We start from the raw sequence: 19,955 nt of genomic DNA on the forward strand, positions 1-19,955 counted from the left end.
TACAGGTTATATGTGCTTAGGTCTCAGCATCCCACTGCCACAGATACTTTCTGGAATCCCACATGAATGATTCCAAAGTTGACTCTTTCTATTCATGCCAGTTATTAGCAGAAGGAATTCTGGTGGTCAGATGAGCCTGTGTGAGAAAAAGCCTCAGGATTTGTAGCCGTAAATCTCTCATCCTGTTTCTGATGCAAGAAATGCACGTGATAAGCATCAGAGCTGATGGTCATCAAGAGCTATCTGATATGGGAGCTGGAGAGAAAAAAGAAACAGGATTCAATAGTTGTGCTGGCCCAGAGATAGCCCAGAAGATCCTACCTGGAGTACTGTGTGGATATTGTTTATTTTCCTCTTTCCTCCTCCTCCTTCCCTAGGATTTCCGAGAGAAGAACACGGATCACATGCGCCCAGACATCGTTGCTCTCCTGCGGAGCAGCAAGAACGCCTTTATCTGTGGGATGATCGGGATTGATCCCGTGGCTGTTTTCCGCTGGGCCGTCCTGAGGGCCTTTTTCAGGGCTATGGTTGCCTTTAGGGAGGCTGGAAAACGATACGTGGAGAAGAAAACTGGTACGTGTGCTCATCACCTGGTCTGGAGCCTGTTCTCCACTGGCAGTTTGGGTTTAATGTGTTATTACTGTGTTTTAAGTAGCCTGACTTAATAGGAGCTCTGAATCTATTAGAAAACTCGTTGAAATAACAGGTAGGTTTCTTGTGGAAGTCACATTTAAAGGTACCATTTGGATTTTAACATATCATAAGGAAATATTTTCATTTTACTGCTGCTTTAATTTTTCCTTTTTGTAGGATGCATGGATAGAAAAACCCAAGTCATTCAAACAGAGACAAATAAATTATCCAGCAAAAAAAGCAAATTATTTTTATAATAATTCTTGAACTGTTGGTTACATCTGGAAACAAAAAAAGGCAATAAATCTTCCTGTCATTTTCCAAGCTGTTCACATTTTCAGCTGCAGGAGAGCATATCTCTTGTCTAGCAAAATTCATTCCTTTGCAGCCATCCAGAACCACGGATCACAGGGGCATTAAATTAAAGGAAAGTGATGGTGCATCATCATGCTGTGGCAGGCAAGACCTGACTGTGCCTTTAGACCATTTCTCTGCATAAAGCAATTTCGGAAAGACGGGTACAAGCTATTACTGTTCATTTCTGGGCACAAGAGGGCTTGAAATCCGTGATGGAATTAGAGCCTCAGCAGGGAAAATGTCAGCTGGGTTAAAATTAAACGCAGAGCTGCATCATGAATTACTTTGTAATCAGTGAGGTTTGCATCGTGGAGTGTGAGGGAGCCTGGGACAAAGAGCATAGGGATGCAAACTCTTCAAGCAGAATTAAAATTTTCTTGGGAGCAAATCCCAAGAAGAGCAGGAGGCAAAAAAATCAGCTTTCAGCACTTGGGGTTCTTTCTCTGACACCTCTTGGATGCAGCATAAGAGCCGATTCTCTTGAGCCTGGGTCTGTCTGGCACATCAAGGCAGCATTTTTGGACACAGTAACCGAAGAGGGAGATGGCAAAGATGTTTGGCGTTGGGAGAAAGGCCACTCCAAAGAGGTGGTTTCCAAAATCCATCTTTGCATTTTCATCTTGAATAAACCCCAGGCTGAACTCAAATGAGGTAATCTGGAAGATAAGAAAAAATCATTCAATCTCAGGAACTAAGAGCTGATTTCAAGCCCTGCTTCACTTCTGTATCTCTGGCAACTGGTCCTGCACACTGCCGTGCTCATCTCCTCACTCTCACTTCTCAGTCCAGAGTTTGTAGTGGTAACTTGCTTATATCTATCTATATCAATAGATATAATAGATATGATCCTACGTACATGATTATAGATATATAGATATAACTGGATGAGTCCAGGAGGTCTTGAAACAATTCTGAGACTCAGTTCTTGCATCACCTTCTCTTTCTGTACCAAAATTAAACAATACATGGTTATGGCTGAATTTCTAAACCTTTTCATGGTGCTGCTCCATTATCTGTCCATGTCCTTTAGCCTGTATTCAAATGGCTTTGTGCTTTGTACTCTCTGGGTTTTGAGTCAAAGAAAAACAAGCCCCTCAGAAAGCTGGATAAGGTTTGTCTTAAACTTACCAGCAATCCTCAGGTCATTTATACCCTGAGCTTCCATGTGCATCAAACTGGGAAAAAGTCATGAGAAAGTCTCCATTATGCAGGCAGCACTAGTGGGATTACCTAAATCTGAATTCCATACTGAGGTATACCTTATCTGTGGAGAAAACTTAGCCTACAGGCAGTGGCAGAGCTGGGATCACTGTCCTTGCCCTCTTGGAGAGCTATCCACCATGTCCAAGCATGACAGGCCTCAGAGCGACCTGTAGTGGAGGGTGTCCCTGCTCATGGCACGGGGTGGGACTGGATGATTTTTAAGGTCCCTTCCAACTCAAAACCATTCTGGGATTCTACTTTGCCCAGGTCACACTTAGCAAGCTGAGATCAGTAGCAGTGTTTTCAGTGTTTTGTTGCTGGTGTGACCTTACAGCCATTGGTGTGGAACATCCCCTGTTCCATTGTCCTCCTCCAAAATCCGGTCACCAAAGCCGGTGGCTGAGGAAGAGGTAGACACGGGCAGAGGGCTCAGCCAGTGTCAGGACAGTGTGATGGGCTGGTGTGGCAAGATGCATCCACTGCCAGATGCTGGAATTCCCCTTCTTCTCTCCAAAATAATGCAGAAAAGACCCAAAGTGATGCTTTGCCTCTATGGCAGAAAACATTTGTGAGTTTATTAAAGTATCAGTAAAATTCTCTCATCTTGATAAACAGAACAAGAGAACCAAAGGCAGCACATGTTGGAGGTTTATTTTGTTTTTTATCAAACCTTGATGGCTTTAATTAGCCAGATTTGAGCATCTACCTCCCCACAGATGTGGAGCTTCTGACAAAATGATGGTAGAGTAAGAAGAGCCTCTCTCACACAGTCATCCACATGAACACACTTAATATTTGTACAGATATTTTTTCAAGATGTGCTGCCTCTTCTTGGTTTCTGAGGTCCTTTCCCCATCCATCAGGCAGGTGAAGTGAGGGAGCAGGGAAATACCCAAAACATGCTTATTTTAATTAAAGGTTCTTTGCACTCTTTGTCTGAGCTCCAACTGGATCTCTTGTGCTTTACGCTTGCAATACCCAGTAGGGATTTTCTGGAAAAATCCCTTGCTTATGTCTAAGCAGCTGTGCGAATTTTTGCTCTGCTTCCTTTCCACATCATCCTTTCGGTTGTCTCCTCCATGCCAAGCAGATGCTTCTGGAAGGATAATCAGCATTTCTTTCTTGCTGGCTTTTTGGACTCTTCTTTTCTCGTACTCCTGATACCCTCCTAGTGCAGCTTTTGGTGATTGTGTGATTGTCCTCGTTAGCTTGAAGGTGAAGAGCAGCAAAGTGGTGTCACTGTGAATTTTCTTTGGTACCTTTGTGTTCTGCCTGAGTGCCTTCTTACAGTGCTGCCAACGCTCCTCAAATGAAGGAAGCCAGGATCAGGCAAGCTGTACTTAGCTGAAGGGTGGAACTCTTCAATAATTTGATTTTTAATTCTTCTTATCACTAAGTTTATCAATGAGGATTGAAATGGTCCAATAGAACTGCGTGTTAGAACTGGATTTGTTTGTGAACTTGGATTAAAGGAACACTGTCAAGCATTTTAGGAAAGAAAATTGGATGATTGACTTTTTCTGCTGTCATCAATACACATTTATTATGCAAAACCCTCTAATTCTTAGCAATAATGGAAAATTAATGGAAAATTAATGGAAAAAATGGTGCTGTTCATACAAACTATGCTGCAGAGACTTGGTTTTGCTGGACCTATATCCTTGCTCTGATGAAGGTTTTGTGGTCTTGAGGCTGTGCCTGTCCTCAATGGGCTCTGCAGTTGGATTTGGCCAACAAGCGTTGTTCCTTGGATAATTCCTGCTTAAAAATAATCCCACTGGCTTCTGCAGATTTATTCCTGAAGTTGATCACAAAAAGAAACACCTACTGCCCTCAAAATAATCAATAAAAAAGGCTGCATTTGCCAAATGAAGGTGACAGCAACCAAAAGCTTGGTGTTTGAGGTCTCACTGGTGTTAAGGTGAGGAAGACACTCCTTGACCGTGTTCCTGCAGAAGATGCAGACCAGTCCTTTCCGATGGTTTGATGTGTTGATATGAAATGCTGCCGTAGATGCTGGCACAAAGTGACTCCATGGTGACCTCCCCACACCTCCCTGGGAGTGTGGCACATCCTGGGCTTGGCCAACAATGGCAGAGAGGCTCTGTGTGTTGGTACATTGTCACTGGCGTCACCTCTCCGCCACCCTGTTGCTCACAGCTGGGCATCAGAAATCCTCCTGGCCACACATCGGTGGTTTCTTCCAACCCAAACCCATCCTGCCGATCTCCAGACACTGTGTTCTCTGCCCTCAGGGAATATGGAAATGGTGCTTAATGCAAATAATTTCTATTTTTCCTTTTAATTGCCAAAATGTAGCGCTGAGATGCAAAATGAGAATTCCAGGTGGTTGTGTCACGGAGCATCTGGACAGGGATTTGTGGGTAACACCAGGCAGAGGCATGGAAAGGACTTTAAAAATAAGTTAATAAAAGTAAAGATTTATCTAATAATCCTCTTTTTACCCATATGATCTTGGAGTGATTATTAAGTGCTTATGCTCTGTCTAATGAGGATTATAATTGGGACTGGGATGTAGTCCAGCCCATTGCTCCCGTGCCACAGCTCAGTGCGGAGGAAACCACAGTTAAATTGTGTCAAGCGCAAAAACGCACGACCCTCGAGCTCCTTCGGGCTTGTTCCTTCCCCCTCTCCTGATCTCTGCTTATAAAATCTTTCTCTTCTCTCCATTATTTTTTGTTTTTATTTTGCTTCCCAAGGGCATGATGATGCAGTGCCATGTGCGGTTTTGAAAAGTGTGGATAGTTTTAGCTTTCTCCACCACCCAGTTCATCAGAGGAGCTTAGAGATCCTGCAGAGGTGCAAGGAGGAGAAGTACAGTAAGGCTCCACCACCCGCCCTCCCCTCTGATACCACACTCACACGTCCAGAAATGGAAACCAGGTGCATTCCATGTAGAAAGGATAAAAAACAGGCCTGAGGAGTGCTCCATGATCAAACCAGCTGCCTTAGAGCAGTTTTGAGCCTATTGGGAAATATTAGGTAGAGTTGGAAGAGTCAAATTAAAAGCAAACCCATATCTCTTGAGATCTGACAAAAATCATTTTGTTGGCAATTTCCCCATTTACTCGCTGACATTAATAAAGAATATTCCTGATACAAGGCTGGTACAGCTGGAATTCAATTTAATTTGGATTTCATTGGATTTCAGAAATATCTTTAGCTTGTGAAAATAATGTCTCCCAGGGCTTTTACTTAAAACAGAGGCATTGTCAATGTTATTTTACAGAATGATGCACTTGGTCTCCATTTCTTCATCTTCACTCCTCTGTCATGTAATAAACTCATCCTGCATGACAAAATGGACATTCTTGCCTGCACTATACTATTTCATTTTTATATTTAAATAGATATTTGGTGCTCTCATGTTTAGATATATTATTTTCCTACCATTACTCTCTTCCTTCATGTTGTGTGTTAAAGCTGACAGAAATAGAGCTTCTCTGCATGGGCAAAGCTTCAGCCCAACTTGCTTAAACTTCATGAAATTTAGGTGTAAGTGGAAACTACCTTCTTTTTTGTAGAGCTGAGCATGGTAAGTACAGTAGGTGCATGTTAAATCTTCATAAATATGGGTTTCCTGTTAGAAACCTTCTGTCAGATGTCTGTGCTTCCTGCAGCATGTGGGGTTGGGGGAGCAATGGTGGTTTAGGTCTTAATTTAGGCTTTCATTCTTAATTTAACTACATTATTTTACCCTACTAGTTCCCAATGCTGCTGTAAGAAAATAAAAAGGAGTGATGCTAAATTTTATTTGATTTTAGATTTTATTAAGTGGTGTCGTGCTAAGTGACGTTACTGATACTACTAAGAAACGATTGGAAAGGAAAGTGGTTATCAGCAGAGTAATTTTACTTGCAATTAATGAATCAATTTAATTCTTAGGTTGGCTCAACAATATGGGCAATTTTGAGGGGTTTAGTTTGCAGTTCCTTAGGTGGGAAAAAGGAAATTCATACAACTCAAGCGATACTTAGAGCTTTATTTTAGTGGGAAGCAGGAAGTTGAGCTCAATGTTGAGCTCAACACCTCAAAACCTCACTAACACAGACTAGTTCACACAATTTGAGATCTCTTAGGATAAATCCAACCAATGGGTCTAAGAAGAAGAGCATCGCCGCAGTTTGTGAATTAGCATCTGACCAGGCAAATGAGTAATTCATGTTCTGCATTCAGAGATCCTTCCACCTTCCCATGGGGTGTGCTCCTGCTTCCCCAGGCTCCCAGCCTTGGAAAGCTGAGGTGGGCTTGGAGCGTGCGTAACGTTCCGGTTCAGAATCCACCCACAGGCAAGCTTGGCCCCGGGGACTCAGCTTTTCCCACAGGTCAGGTGAGCTTATACATCCACATCATCCTTGAGACAGGAACCAGGGTCATCTCCTTGTCTTGAACTGTGCAATTAGTTCTGAACAAAGAGAGAAACAAATTGGTTTGATGAGTTTACTGAGATTCCCTGTAGGTCCCTTGGTATTCAGCTTCTGGAGCCAACTGGTCGCCCTTCCCTTACCGTCAGCTGCTTCCCTGGAGCCATGGAGCCCACCAGTCCCTCCAGAGCAAGGCACTGGGTTTAGACACCTCTGATTCAAGACTGGAGCTCTGCTGGTTGACATTCACCCATAGGGAGTAGACAGGGCTTATCCAAAACTCTTCTCAACAAGAGCAAAGGCCTGTTTGATAAATCAGTCTGTCTTGCTGAAACACTCCGGCTGAAGGATGGGGAATATGCTTGAAAAATCAGAATCATTTTCTGCCTGAAGTGTAAAGCAGGTCAGGCTGTATCTGAGTTGGATGAAGGGAGTGAGAGGTTGTTGCCATTCACACGTTGTTCTTTCCTGCTATCAATTCCTGCAATTTAATGGCCCATATTCACCATACACAATCCTCAAGGCCGGGTGCGACTCACCAGCTGAAGTCTAAGACCTTTTTACCTTCTATTTATAAAAATCCCCTTTATTTCCCAGAAATAAGAAACATGACAGCTTTTTTGGCTGTATTGCTTCTTTAAAGAGCCAAGTGATGGCACAAGGTAGAAAAGTCTTTATACTTGGTGTATCTAAAGCAATTCTCTTTAACCCAACTTGTGCACTGTGACCTTTGTCAATCAACAAATCACTTAAGGTGCTGAGCTGGCAGAACCATGATGCAGTTTAAATGCAGCTGTTACCTGAAAGCCTGAAATAGAAATTCCCTTTTCCTGGGCAATGCAAGGATGCAGGGATAAGTTGATACAACCTTGTCTTCATCACTTCAGCTTGACTTGTTGGGTTGGAAAGTGTTTTGGACCTTTCCTTTGGTGGGGAGTGCAGGGAATGGTAGGAAGACAGATTTTGCTCCAAAAAGATATTCTAAGAAATCTTGGAAATACCAGTGAAATCCCATTTTCTATGGACTCTTTTAGACAAGAAAAGCCTTCTGGGCCTTAACAGGGGAGTATCCAAGCATATTAAAATATATTAATCTATATTAAAAATAGATCCAGCTAGACATTAGATGCTTTCTTAGTCTAGAACTAGCTACACAAATTACTAATGCAACATTTTAAGCAGACTCCTGGTTATTCCCATTTTTCCCTTTTTACAGTTGAGTTTCTGTGCTCTAAATCAGGACTTTGGACACAGAAATGCCAGTCTTGAAAGAGGTACAAGAACACTCCTAGGACAAGAAATGTAAACCAAGAATGGCTTAAATGGCAAAAAGCAGAATTGAAAAGGATTTTGAGCTTGGGTGTTGTTAAGCACTCGGATGCATTTCCTGCCGTGCTTTCCGAAAACCTCCAGTGCTGGAGATGCCAGAACTCAGCAGGAGTGATTTGGTTGGTCTTGCTTTGGACCACAGGCTGGGTTCAAAGATGACCTGGGGCAGCACACCCTCAAATCTTCTTTTGTTGGCATTTCCATGTCCAGAATATTTGGGCACCTTTAGATGCAAAAACTTAATCAGGTGGACCATCAGCCTTTTCAGGGATCTCCTGCCCACTTCAAGATGAACTGCTTCTCCTGTTCATCTTCAAGATGAGCTGTTACAACACCTTAACAGGGCAAGGAGGGCAGTAAATGTCCTGTTGACTTTGGTAGGAGTTCAGCTTCTCCTCAGGAATTCCAGGCTCAGAGCAGCAGGACGGGCTCAGCTCTCAGAGTATTTGCTTTGTGTTCATCTTTCGGAATAACAAATCGCCAGGACATCTTTCAGCTCAGCACCTGGGCTGCATGAAATAGTGGAATTATAAATATGGGGAGGAGGGGATATGCCATTGCTTCCTCCTGTCCTGCTACAAACCCTAGTTTAGACTTTTTTCTTTTTAGAAAGCATTATTTTCCCTGTTTTTTCCCACTGTAGATGTCTCAGGGTAGAATAAAACACCTTTTCCCCATGCTGAGGTGAGAGCTGTGATTTTTCCTGTCTCACAGCAGTGATTTTGAGACAGTTATAAAATTGCTCAGCTGTTTTCATGTCAAACTCCACATTATCAGATCTTTACATTTCTGTGGTTTGGTGACTTGAAGTGTTTTGTTGTCTACAAAAATTGTCTTCATAAGTGCTTGGTTACAAAACATTTCCACTTCGGGGAAGACAACAGCTGCTACTGTAAGCATGTGTGGCATCTTCCTTGTCTGAATATAAAATAGATACTTTATTTAATATATTGTTTTATTAGACATATTTTATTACAAATAAATTATTCCAGGTATCAAAGTATATAGGCTCAATTGGCAATCAAGCCTTTGTGAAATAGTGTATAAAGTATTTCCTACTTGCTACACATGTCCATATATTTGGAGGGAGGGAGAGAAGTGTCTAAGGAGTAAATGCCCATTTTTTCAAGTATTCTAATTATGTCCAGGTGTTTTGCCCGTGCAGCTGGGTTATCCCATGCACAGTGGAAAGCTTGGGAATCTCTTGGACACGAAGAATATGAGTGGCTGCTCCCCCCCATTAGCTCCTTCCCTCACCCCATTTTCTGGCAGGGACAGCGTGCCCCTGAAGCACCCCATGTGTGTGTGGGAGGGGAATTAGAGGCTGGAGCAAACAGTGTTACTCAAAGGGTGATGACTCTGGCAGGGAGGTGGCACTGGGGAGCGATGGCATCCCTGGCACCCGGCTGTGCCCGGCATGTGCCAGGACACGTCCGCGCCACAGTCAGGGCTCAGCTATGGCTCTGCTAATTGTCTGTGGGGATGGCTCTGCTAATTGTCTGTTGGCTATGAGCCAGCTGGAAACGTCTTCTTCATGTGCTGCTTCAGGTATCACTCGGAAGAGCCCGCGGACACCGCTCTCAGACCTCCAGGGAGTCAACACCATCAACGAGAGGAGCCCGCGGTAAGGCTTCTGCTTTCACCTTGGCATGGCCGGGAATCTGGGGTGGGAGGGCACCGTCTGTACCTAAAAATGGCTGTATTGACATTTCTCCCATCTCGCCTTTCAATCTTCTCTTCGTTCTTTCTCTGCCATATGATGGGATCTAAACACCTTTCCCGACTGAACAGCAGTCAGGGAAAGCAAGTTCCCTGTGTCAGAGGCAGCAGTTGGTGGTGGTGGGTGTACTACGAGGGGAGAAGAAGCTTAAAAAAATGAATTAATGTGCCAATATCAAGGAAATAGTAATTTAAGGAGGACAGGTTTGGGTGCAGAACTGCATGCAGCATGTGGTGGCTCTAGGCACCCTGGAATGTGGAAAACCTGGAAGGTACGGGTTTGAGATGGTACTTTGCCAAATGCTTGCTTGCTTTCAAGAGGAAAAAAAAAGCACATTTGCTTCAAAATTGATTGATTTTTACAGATTTTATGTATGTTTTTATTTTTAATTCCTTCCTTGAAGTTTCTGACCATTTAAGCAGCTACTGAACGAGACTCAGATCTACACTTGAGATACAGATCTGTGCCTCTTCTGCAAAGCCTTTTTCATTCCCATTCCAGAATTAACTTGCTTGTGAAGCCAAAGTCTTCATTTCCAAGGCATGTCTGGGCACTGATCCTTTTCTCAGCTACTCTTGTGCTATTCCTCCACAGGAATCCCAGGAGGTCTGATTTTCCTAATACCCCTCTGAAGGCATAGGGTGCCTCTCTGCTTCCCTCTGAGCTGGGGAAGGAGCACCCTCAGCTCCTGCAACCACTGCTTGGGGCTGCAGATATTCCAGTGTGTCTTTATGAGAAGTCCAGAACAAGTCAAGAGGAGTCCGAGTCTTGTCTCCTGAAATGTGTCCATTAGATCAGTCCTTGCATCCCACAAAATTAAATATCCTTCGAGGATGTTATGAAGGCTCATTTTTAATGGCTTTAATGCCAAATAGCCACAACAAAAATTAGATACACATAGTTCCTTTTTTTCTAGAAGAATGTCCTTCCTCTTCCGAATTCCACCCCTTTGAGAGAGGCAGTGGCACCCTCCTGAAGGAGAACTGAATGTTCTCACATCATTACAAGTCCATTTCAGTGGTTAGAGAGAATGGGATTTACTTAAAATGGTGGGATTGAATTCATAAATTTGTGCCACTTCTTGAGTTTGAGCAGAAATCCACAAGCAGTGTCACCCTGTCCTGGGAAGGAACCTGACTGTCCTCACCTCAGTCTTTGCCACCTTCCTTTCCTTTCTGTAATGCTGCAGCTGCTGGGGCTCTGCTGGGTTGGGTTGTGATGACACTCGGTGCTTGGTAACACTCGAAGCAGGGAAGGTTGGTGTCTCCAGAGGTGACATTCCCTGCTTCCAGCACCTCTGATTGTGCAAGTTTCCCTCAAGATAACGTAATGTGAAACTTTGTCCCTTTGGAGATCTTCCCTTGTAGATAAGAGGATTCCTGCAGTTTCTCTATCCAACCTTTGTCACATGAAGAACATCTGTGAACTGGGACAGGGCTTTTCTTTACTGCCCAACTCCGGCTTTGGAGGCACTTTAGGAGTCTAAAAGGAGCTTGGGTTGCCAACATTTTTGTAGCTCAAAATATTTCAATTATCTCAGCAAAGGGACATTCTAAAAGCAGGGAAACTCCTCCTGACCCAGGCAAAGAGGAGGATGTGTTTATTTACTGTGGAGTTCAGCGTGTGGTCAGCTCTGCTTATGTGACTTAACCCATGCCAGCACAGCAGACAAGTCAGCCTAAACAGCCAGAATTGAGGAACTGTGTTTTCCTTCCTCATCCTCAGCAGCTGTGTCCTATCAGCAGCCTTAATCTGAGCCTTTATTTGCAGAAAATGGGCTTTTGGAATCATCCTAACTCCTGTGTTCCTCCTCCTGTGGTGCCTCAGTAGCGTGGTCCATGATCTTCACTTCCCTTGGGCATCATCAGTAATGGATTCCCAAATGTCTCCTTTTCCCCATCCTTCTGGAAGTACAAACCAGGTTTCTCAGAAGATTTCCAAGGTCCAGCTGGGCTTTCAGAGTAGGCAGGTGATTTTGATCCCTTTCATTGTAGCTGCTCTTGGTCTGGAGAGTTGTGTCCCACTTGATGAACATTGGTATTTCAGGTAAATGGCACTTGTTGAGCAGGAGGAGGTGAGCACAGGAGTGCAGGTAACACATCTGGAAGAGAGATTGGCTTTAGCAGCTTCCCAGCAGATCAACTGGCAAGCAATTACGGCTCCAAATTAAACAGGAATTCCTTTCAAAGACATCTCATGATCATGTGGTTGCTGATAAGTCTTGTCATGCATCCATCCTACAGGATAGCTCAAGGCCTGTTTCTAAAAGCAATTTTGAGGCATGACATCACTCAGGAAGTCTCTGTGGAGGCTTTAGGAAGCCAAGTGCTCTCCTCTGATCTCAGAAAAAAGTGGACAGGTGGTTTGCACATGCTGGGTGGGAAACCAGGCTTCAGCAGAGTGTTCCAAGTGCCTTCCCCAACTGCTGAGAAATGAAGGCCAGGCCATGCCTAACCAAAACCACTTGGGCTGGTTGGGATCCTGCTGGTTTGTGCTCACCAGTGACACTTTCATGTGCAGGGGTGTCTGAGCAAGTGTTGGTCTGGAAACAGCTGGCTGGGCTCAGTGAGGTGTGATTGACCCTGAAGTACCAAAAGCCTGCATCTGTTGGCATGTGAACATATCCATCCTAAAGCATCCACAACCATCAGAGCTGTCATTGGGTGTCTCTTGGGTTTTTCAAAACCACATGGGAATTTCTAGGGTTTTCCAGAGAGGTTGGCCAGGATTAATGGTATTGTACATCCCAAAGGTGGCTGTTGAGCTTTAGTGGTTCCCATCAACTGGTGGGTTTTTTTTCCCCACCTGCAGACAGGAGGGTTTTGGTGGATGGATGTAAAGAGAAAAAAGGTGAACAGGAGGGATCACTTGGATATTCAAACTTCTCTCTGACAATCTGTGAATGGAATGCTTAAGAAAGCAGGTCCTGGAGCACTTAGCCAGGGGTTTTTCTTTGCTGTGATCAATCCTTCCTTATAATAGTGGTCCATGTCAAAATGCTGATTTAATAGGATCAGCAAGGAATTTGGGAAGTGCTCAGATGAGGCAGTGAGGTGACGTTGCTCTGAGGATCTGGCTCCAGGCTTTGAGCTGGCTGAACATACAGCTTTACATCCTTTATTTTTTAATTTCCATGTGGCACTTGAGATTTGCCTTTCCTCCAAATCAAAGGACTGCCTTGTTGTCAGACCTCAGAAGTAGCCGGTGCCTGAGGCCACGTTTAAAGCACCGTGTCCTTCAGCATCCTCATGACCTGGTGCAGCCTGGAGTCTCCTCCTGTTCCTTTTCCTCCTGTCTGAGATAACTTGGGGGCAGGCAGGGATGGGCATTCCAGGCCCCACATCCTTCCTTAGATTGCTTTTATTTTGTATGATGATTTCTACAAGACTGATAAAAAAATTTAGAATTTAAAAACCCCCAACAAACCACTAAAAACACACCAAGACAAAAGTATTTTGTTTGAGTGCTGTCAATAAGGGGCTTCATGTCCCCCAGACACCACTGGAATGCTCCTTATCTCTGGAAATTGCTTGTCCTTATGTGTAGTTTGGTCAAGTATCTGTTTCCATCCCTCCAAGAGAGGATTTTGCTTCCTCTACTCCTTCCCTTTAGCCCTTCTGAAGCCAGGTGAGCATTTCTGGAGACCACAGCAGTTATGCTCCATGGCAGCAGGAGCCAAATTGAGTGACTGATCTGTACTCAGGTCCCAGAGAATGATTCTGGGTCAACCAATCCATCCATCTGGGGCTGACATCCATCTTTGTGGCAAATAAGGAGTTTATTGCGAATTAGATTTGCTTTTTCTTTTCCTAATGGAATGATTGTGTGAATTTGAGGAGACAGAGTCAGCACCAGATATCATGGCCTCATGTCCTTCAGACCACCAAAGGTATCTAGAGATATCTGCATACTCAAGGTTTCTGTGTGGGAGAGCTGGAAGCTGTTATTGTCCTGCTGATAATTTGTTCCTTTTGTGACTATTTGATCTTTGAGAGGTGCTTTAGTAAACAATGGCTGTCTGGCACCAGGGACTCATCCCATGGGAGTGAATAAAAACTGGAAAGAAAAAAGCAGCACCTCGTTTTCTACCAGTGGGTTATTTTATGATCTCTTTTTTTCATAGAACCGTGTTTTTCTCTCTTCCTAACGCTGTCTGGTGTTTCAGGGATGCCTATGCAGTTGGCTGGAATGGCCGGATGGGGATGAGGCACAACAGGCTTGCCAGCCCTGGCACCTTCCTGGACAAAGATGGGATATTCGTCAACGCAACCAACAGCAAACTGCTGGAGAGGGCCCATGGCATCCTCATGTCAGTACCCAGGAGGGGATCTGGGCTTGCTCCTGGAGCATAATGAGCAGCATGGGAAGTTAGGGGAATGTAAATAGCCAGGAGATAAAACTCTAAGGGCACCAAGTAGACTTGGAGGTGTTTCCCAGTTGGGTCAAAGCAACCCCAGTACATTTGACATGTCTGATTTAACTTGTCTCATTCATTCAGAATGACAGACAAAGGAAGGAAGAGAAGGAACAAACCTGCTGGTCACACCAGTCTGGAGTTACAGCAGCCATGTAATGTAGTCACACCTTTAACATCATATCAAAGTTTCCATTGTAAATTACCTGGGCAGGTGATGTTGATGATTCACACTGCAGCCTCTTAGACGGTTCAGGGAGCATCCCAGGGTGGCTGGAATGAACATGGAGATTGGAAAGCAGGAGCCTGGTCAGTCATTTTGTGACTTGCTTCTTTGCTCTTCCCAAATTCCCAGCGTGCCATCACTTCCAGTGTAACCATTCCCATGACCTGGATCCATTTCCTCTCAGTCTGCAATATGCAGGAGCAGCCCCATTTCAGTGCCAGCTAGGGGCAGCAGCTGCCAGTGGGGTTTGGAGGGGCTGGTCTCATAAACTCCTCCATTCCACAACTGCACTGTGGATTAACCTGAGCCGTTTGTTATCTCCCCAGGCGAAATAAGAACTTCAAATCCAAACCCAGTCTCCCAAAGGTGAGTGAGAAGCAGCCTTTTCCCCCTTGTGGTCTGTGGGTTAAGGCTGTAGCACAGTGATGTGATGCTGCTGAATATGAAGAAGACCATTGTGTCTACATCAAGACTTTGGTCAACTCAGCTCTGTTCAGGGCTCTTTAATTCATATAAACCCAAAGGTTTTCGGCCCTGATTTCTGCTGGGAAAGAGAGATAAGAGCACTTACATCCTCTTTGAAGCTGCTCTGGCTCCTTTTACCTCCTGAGGAGTACATACATGCTGGTGAAATTTAATAACCAAATCTCGAAACTAAAATGAGCAAGTAAGTGATGCAGGAGAGCTGATCACTTCCTGATAGACAACATAGATACTGATAGACAACAACCTTCTTACTTTCCCTCTGTCTTGGCTACATTTATTATATTTTTAGAGGTACCAGGAGATCTGCTGTCCCTAAAAGAACAATGCTTTTTGTGGTCCTCGCTGGTGCTGCATCTGGTCAGGAGCAGAGCACCAGGAAAGGACCATACATTTTTTACTCCTCTCTATGTCCATCTTGTACCTGGAGAGACACCAAAGCGATTAATCAATGAACTGCTCATTAACAGTGAGGAGAATCATAAAATAATGGAATGGTTTTTGTTGGAAAGGACCTTAAAGGTCATTCATTTCTTCCCCCTGCCATGGGCAGGGACACCATCCACTGTCCCAGGGTGATCCAAGCCCCATCCAGCCTGGCCTTGGACAGTTCCAGGGATCCAGAGGCAGCCACAGCTTCTCTGGGCCCAGGCCTGCCCACCCTCACAGGGAAGCCATCCTTCAGCGTTCCCTGTTGAGATTACATCAGCTAATCTCCCTGTGAGGGTAAAGGAAGGATGTAGCAGATGGTGTGATGGTAACATCTGGGTTTTCTATGGATTCTCTCTTTTTTCCGCAGCACTTGCTGGATGTGAAGTCCCTGAAGCACCTCACAAACCTGACGCTGCACGACCGCATTACCAAATCTCTCCTCCACCTCCATAAGAAGAAAAAACCACCCAGCATCAGTGCCCAGTTCCAGGTGAGCCCTTTCCTTTGATGGAGAGAGGGGAACCAGCTGCTCTAGGGACAGTCCTGCCCCATCTCCTGCAGCATTTAGGCCATGAATCCCACTGAGGGCTTGAGGGAACTGGGAGACACAGCAGTATTTAAAGGGTGCAAATGGAGAGAAATAAGAGTGAGGATGGGGATCATAGGTGGGACATGAGGATGAGCTGCAGAGGGAGATGTTGGTGCATCCCTGTCCTCTGGTACCTCGTATTGTGGAGCTTTTTCTCCAAATCCAGAAACCGCAAAATCACCAAACCACGTTTTTTGCAGTCTTTTTACTCTCATGCAGCATAATCTGTTCTGAGACAGAATGGGAGTTCTAATAGGGGCAGAAAGGTCAGATGAAAGGTCAGAACCCTGCATTATCTCCAGGCAAGCAGGTGAATTCAGAGGAGGATCTTGTGTTGTCGGTGCAGTGTGCCAGTCAGCAATCCCTAGGTTTGGTGCAGGGAAAATAATTCTCCAATGGCTTGGCAGTGCTGGGCTCACAGTTGGACTCAATGATCTTAAAGGTCTTTTCCAGCCTAAATGTGATTGTTCTATATGTGCATCACGGCTTGGAAACGGCTACAAGACATGTGCACGAGCAGGTGGTGATAATAGAAGGCAGCTTTTCACTTAGAATCTGGGTTCTATGCAAGTCTGGGTTGGTTTTGACTTGTAATTTTGACTGCTCTGTGGTTTTTTTTGGAGATGTGGTTTATATTTAGAAAGTCTCAGTGTATAGGTGTGGGTAAGATTAAATCATAAAAAATACATGCACACATACATGTGTATATATAATTTGCATAATGCACATCTGTATATTTATATATATATATATATATATATATATTTAGCCTTGCCTGATCTAATGGTATTCTGGTCAAAATTAATTCCTGCAGAATTTAATTCATACCCACGGAGGGTTTGAAACAGGGATGTCTTGGAGAGAAAAGCCTTCCCAAAACCTATTTATGCTCCCTACAAAATTCTGAAAAGCTCTGGGAGGCACAATGGATGTTTTTTGTATACTTTCACAGCGCATTCAAATCAAAGACTCCTAATTTCTTTGAGCACTTGTTAAAGAGAATCATTCTGAGGGATGAAGCAGCAGCATTGCTTTTTTAATCAAGAGCAAACTAATAAAACTGCGGTGCACAGAACTGGGTCACAGGCAGGAAACACAAATGTTTCCTATCATGGTTTTTTTTTGTGATGAAATGCTGCTTTGTGGCTAATGCCTCAACACCAGGTTTGCAGCTGCTCCATCTCCTATGGATTTCCATTATCCCTATACTTAGGGTAATCTATAGGGGAAATAGTGCCTCGGAGTGTGTGCCAGGATGGCTTTCAGGGTGGAGAACTAAAGCATACCAAAACTGTAGAGCTCCCCTTGAACCCACGTGCAGGTGGTGCCCTGGAGACCGGGATGGAACAGTTCCTAAAAGGCTGAGTACAGGTGGAAAAAAAGTGGGTGGCTGGAAAGTTTTGCTGGCAGAGGGACAAAGGAGACGGGCACAGGGTTAATCCAGCGACCTCACGTGTCCTTTGCAGACTCCCAGCCACCAGATGGCAGAGGTGCCTGGACCATCTGCCTCACACAGGATGGGGGAATGGAAATGCCCCCTCCTGTGGCTCCAGCACATCCCTTTCCCACCATTTCCAGCACTGGGAGCACTCTGCTCGCTGGGCTTGCAGCAAAAGGGTTGTGTCCCTTGAGCACCCCAGGATGCTGCAGCGTCACTGCTGGTTGAGAGCTCCCCATGGGCTTCTTTTGTGTAAAAAAGAGTCATTTCAGATTTTAAGAAAACCAGGAGCATGCCAGCAGAGGTCTGCCACGTCATGGTATTCCTGGGACAGCAGCAGCAATATTTGCATGAAGTTAATGTACATAACACAGCTGTGTCACATGTGCCTGGATCCATGCCTTGCTCCTTCCAAAATCATGGAAGAAATCTTGTGAACAAAGTTTTCTAAACATGAAAGGCTTCCCATAAAGATGTCTTTGAAATTATCAGAAGGGAAAAAAGGCTTCCTGTGAGCTATCTGTGGGCAAAATGCTTCTTTGTAATACCACACCAGTTTATTAGCTCCTGTATTCCAGGATTAATAACTCTGCTTATAGTAAATATAACAGGACATCCTTTACGTGATTGAATTTTAAACTCTATTAAAATCAGGAGTAATGTGAATTCTATGAACGCTGTAGCACCTTACCAATGTCATGTTTGTAATGTGTTCAGCAATTAGAGATACTCAAAGTATTTATAGGACACAGCAAAAAAATGTGGCTGAGGAGCCTGGCCAGCACCAATGGACTCAGCACACTCTGGTTTTCGGCCTGGTTTTATTCCAAGAGCTGATTCATCCCAAAAAGTCAAAGGTTTGCAAGGTGAAGGGATAACTCAGCATGACATCCCGCTGGAGCAGCTGGCTGTAGAGTGATGCCAATGTAAATTCATTTTTATGGGAGAGACTTTTAATGGTGATGAGTAAAAAAGGGGAAATAGAAAAATGGAACCAAGAAACCTCTCAATTCTCAGTGATCTTTCAGTCAGGAGCAGGCCAGCACTGAAGTTCTTCTCTAGAAACAACTTCTGAAGTGTTCAGGGTTGCAGGCTTCAAAAATTATTGTAAATTCCCAATTTTCCCTTGGCAAAACTTTCATTAAGAACAATTCATTTTTAGGCCAACGGTAAAGTTTTGACAATTAAAAATCAGAAGTAAATCCTGCCTAGAGTCACTTTTGAGGAAGGAAAATTCGGTTTGTTTAAAGAACATTAGTGATTGTTTGGTGCCAGGTGTAAATTCTTATCTTAGACCTCCCATTCATGGCAGGAAGAGGCTTGTGGTGTAGAGTGGGATGGGAATTTGGGCTCCAGGGGAGCCAGAGATCTGAAAATCCAGCCCAGCATTGTATTTATCTTTGGTTTCTTTGTTGGGGGCAAAGACAAAATCAGTCAAGTTGCTTCTACTAAAACACTCTTTTCGGTTAATAATTTCCCGTGTGCCTCATTTGCTCACAATTAATTCTAGTTTATGTTTGTTTATGATTTAAACATTTGGATTTTCATATATTTCATTCTCCTCTCCCTTCCCTGTGTCTCCTCTGTTGCAGGCATCCCTCAACAAACTGATGGAGACCCTTGGCCAAGCAGAGCCGTATTTTGTCAAGTGCATCCGATCCAACGCCGAGAAGGTAAATGCCATCCTGTGAGAGCAGTCCTGCTGGAAATCAGCTTGGGAATCTTTTGTCCATTTTTACAGGGAGTTAAATAGGAAAGAAAGCCTCGAATTGAGCTGGATTTAGAAGATTTGAGCAAGGGGAAGCATGGATTTATCACTTGGGTGTCACTCTTGATAAACTGCACTGGCTCTTATATTTGTAGAAATACATGTATGCAAACATAGTATTTTAATTTATATGAAAAATATATTTGCTTTAATCAATTTAATTTAATTAATTAATTCAATTTAATAAAATTAATTTGACTCCTTTGAAGGTTCTGACCAGCCATAAGAGATATTTATAGAACCATGAATTCACTTGTGCTGGGTCTGAGCTCTAAAGCTTCCTTAAAATAAAGTTTCCATAAGTAAAAGCAGATACTTTTAGAATAAACTACATTGATCACACTGACTCATATTTCTTAAATTTGACTTTACATAATTGTGTCATGGACCAAGGACCCTCAGTTCAAAATGTAGGGATGCTTTGTGGATTAATCCTTCAGTTTTACCCAGCTGAAGCTTTTAAAGCTGAAGCTTTTTGCATTGGAGATTATTGAGTTGCTCAAAATCTCACCCATTAACTGTGCCCTTTGGCGTTATTCAATTCAAATGCAAAAAATCTTTTTTTTATGGCTTTATTTCTCTAGTTAGCTGTTTGAAAGACTCAGAAGCAAACAGGATTCAATCCCAGTGGGATTTGTTCAGTTCCTGGGGACCCACATTCCCTCCCTCCTGTAGCATCACTGACAATGTGCGTGTCATGCACATGTGCTACATCTGCTGAACCCTTTACCCATCCACACACTTAAAAGCTTCAGTGAAAGGAAATATTTGCTCATCCTTGGTCTGCTTTTCCCCTTCCAGCTGCCCCTGCGGTTCAACGACAGCCTGGTGCTCCGGCAGCTGCGCTACACGGGGATGCTGGAGACAGTGCGCATTCGCCAGTCAGGATACAGCTGCAAATACTCCTTTCAGGTTGAGTGCAATGGCCTTTGTCTTCCATCACCTTTAGCATCATTAACAGAGTTGTCTGAGTGTTGC

At 44.0% G+C, this 19,955-nt stretch overlaps 1 protein-coding gene across 14 annotated transcripts in view; it reads left to right on the plus strand.

Moving 5' to 3' along the window:
- The window catches only part of MYO9A (myosin IXA), a 174,006-nt gene that overhangs the window by 126,022 nt on the left and 28,029 nt on the right, over positions 1 to 19,955 (plus strand). For 13 of the 14 annotated variants that reach the window (XM_088063197.1, XM_088063203.1, XM_088063199.1 and 10 more), the window contains 8 exons: positions 378 to 573; positions 4,914 to 5,033; positions 9,456 to 9,531; positions 13,793 to 13,936; positions 14,594 to 14,633; positions 15,550 to 15,672; positions 18,802 to 18,882; positions 19,779 to 19,889. In XM_088063197.1, coding sequence (XP_087919323.1) covers positions 378 to 573; positions 4,914 to 5,033; positions 9,456 to 9,531; positions 13,793 to 13,936; positions 14,594 to 14,633; positions 15,550 to 15,672; positions 18,802 to 18,882; positions 19,779 to 19,889 — 891 coding nt within the window. The remainder of the gene's footprint in view (positions 1 to 377; positions 574 to 4,913; positions 5,034 to 9,455; positions 9,532 to 13,792; positions 13,937 to 14,593; positions 14,634 to 15,549; positions 15,673 to 18,801; positions 18,883 to 19,778; positions 19,890 to 19,955) is intronic. The other variant, XM_088063208.1, reaches the window with a different exon arrangement.

This window comes from Pseudopodoces humilis, chromosome 16 (genome assembly GCF_049639895.1).
Source record: "Pseudopodoces humilis isolate 2021_Gansu_Grassland_sample_001 chromosome 16, ASM4963989v1, whole genome shotgun sequence".
NCBI lineage: Eukaryota > Metazoa > Chordata > Aves > Passeriformes > Paridae > Pseudopodoces > Pseudopodoces humilis.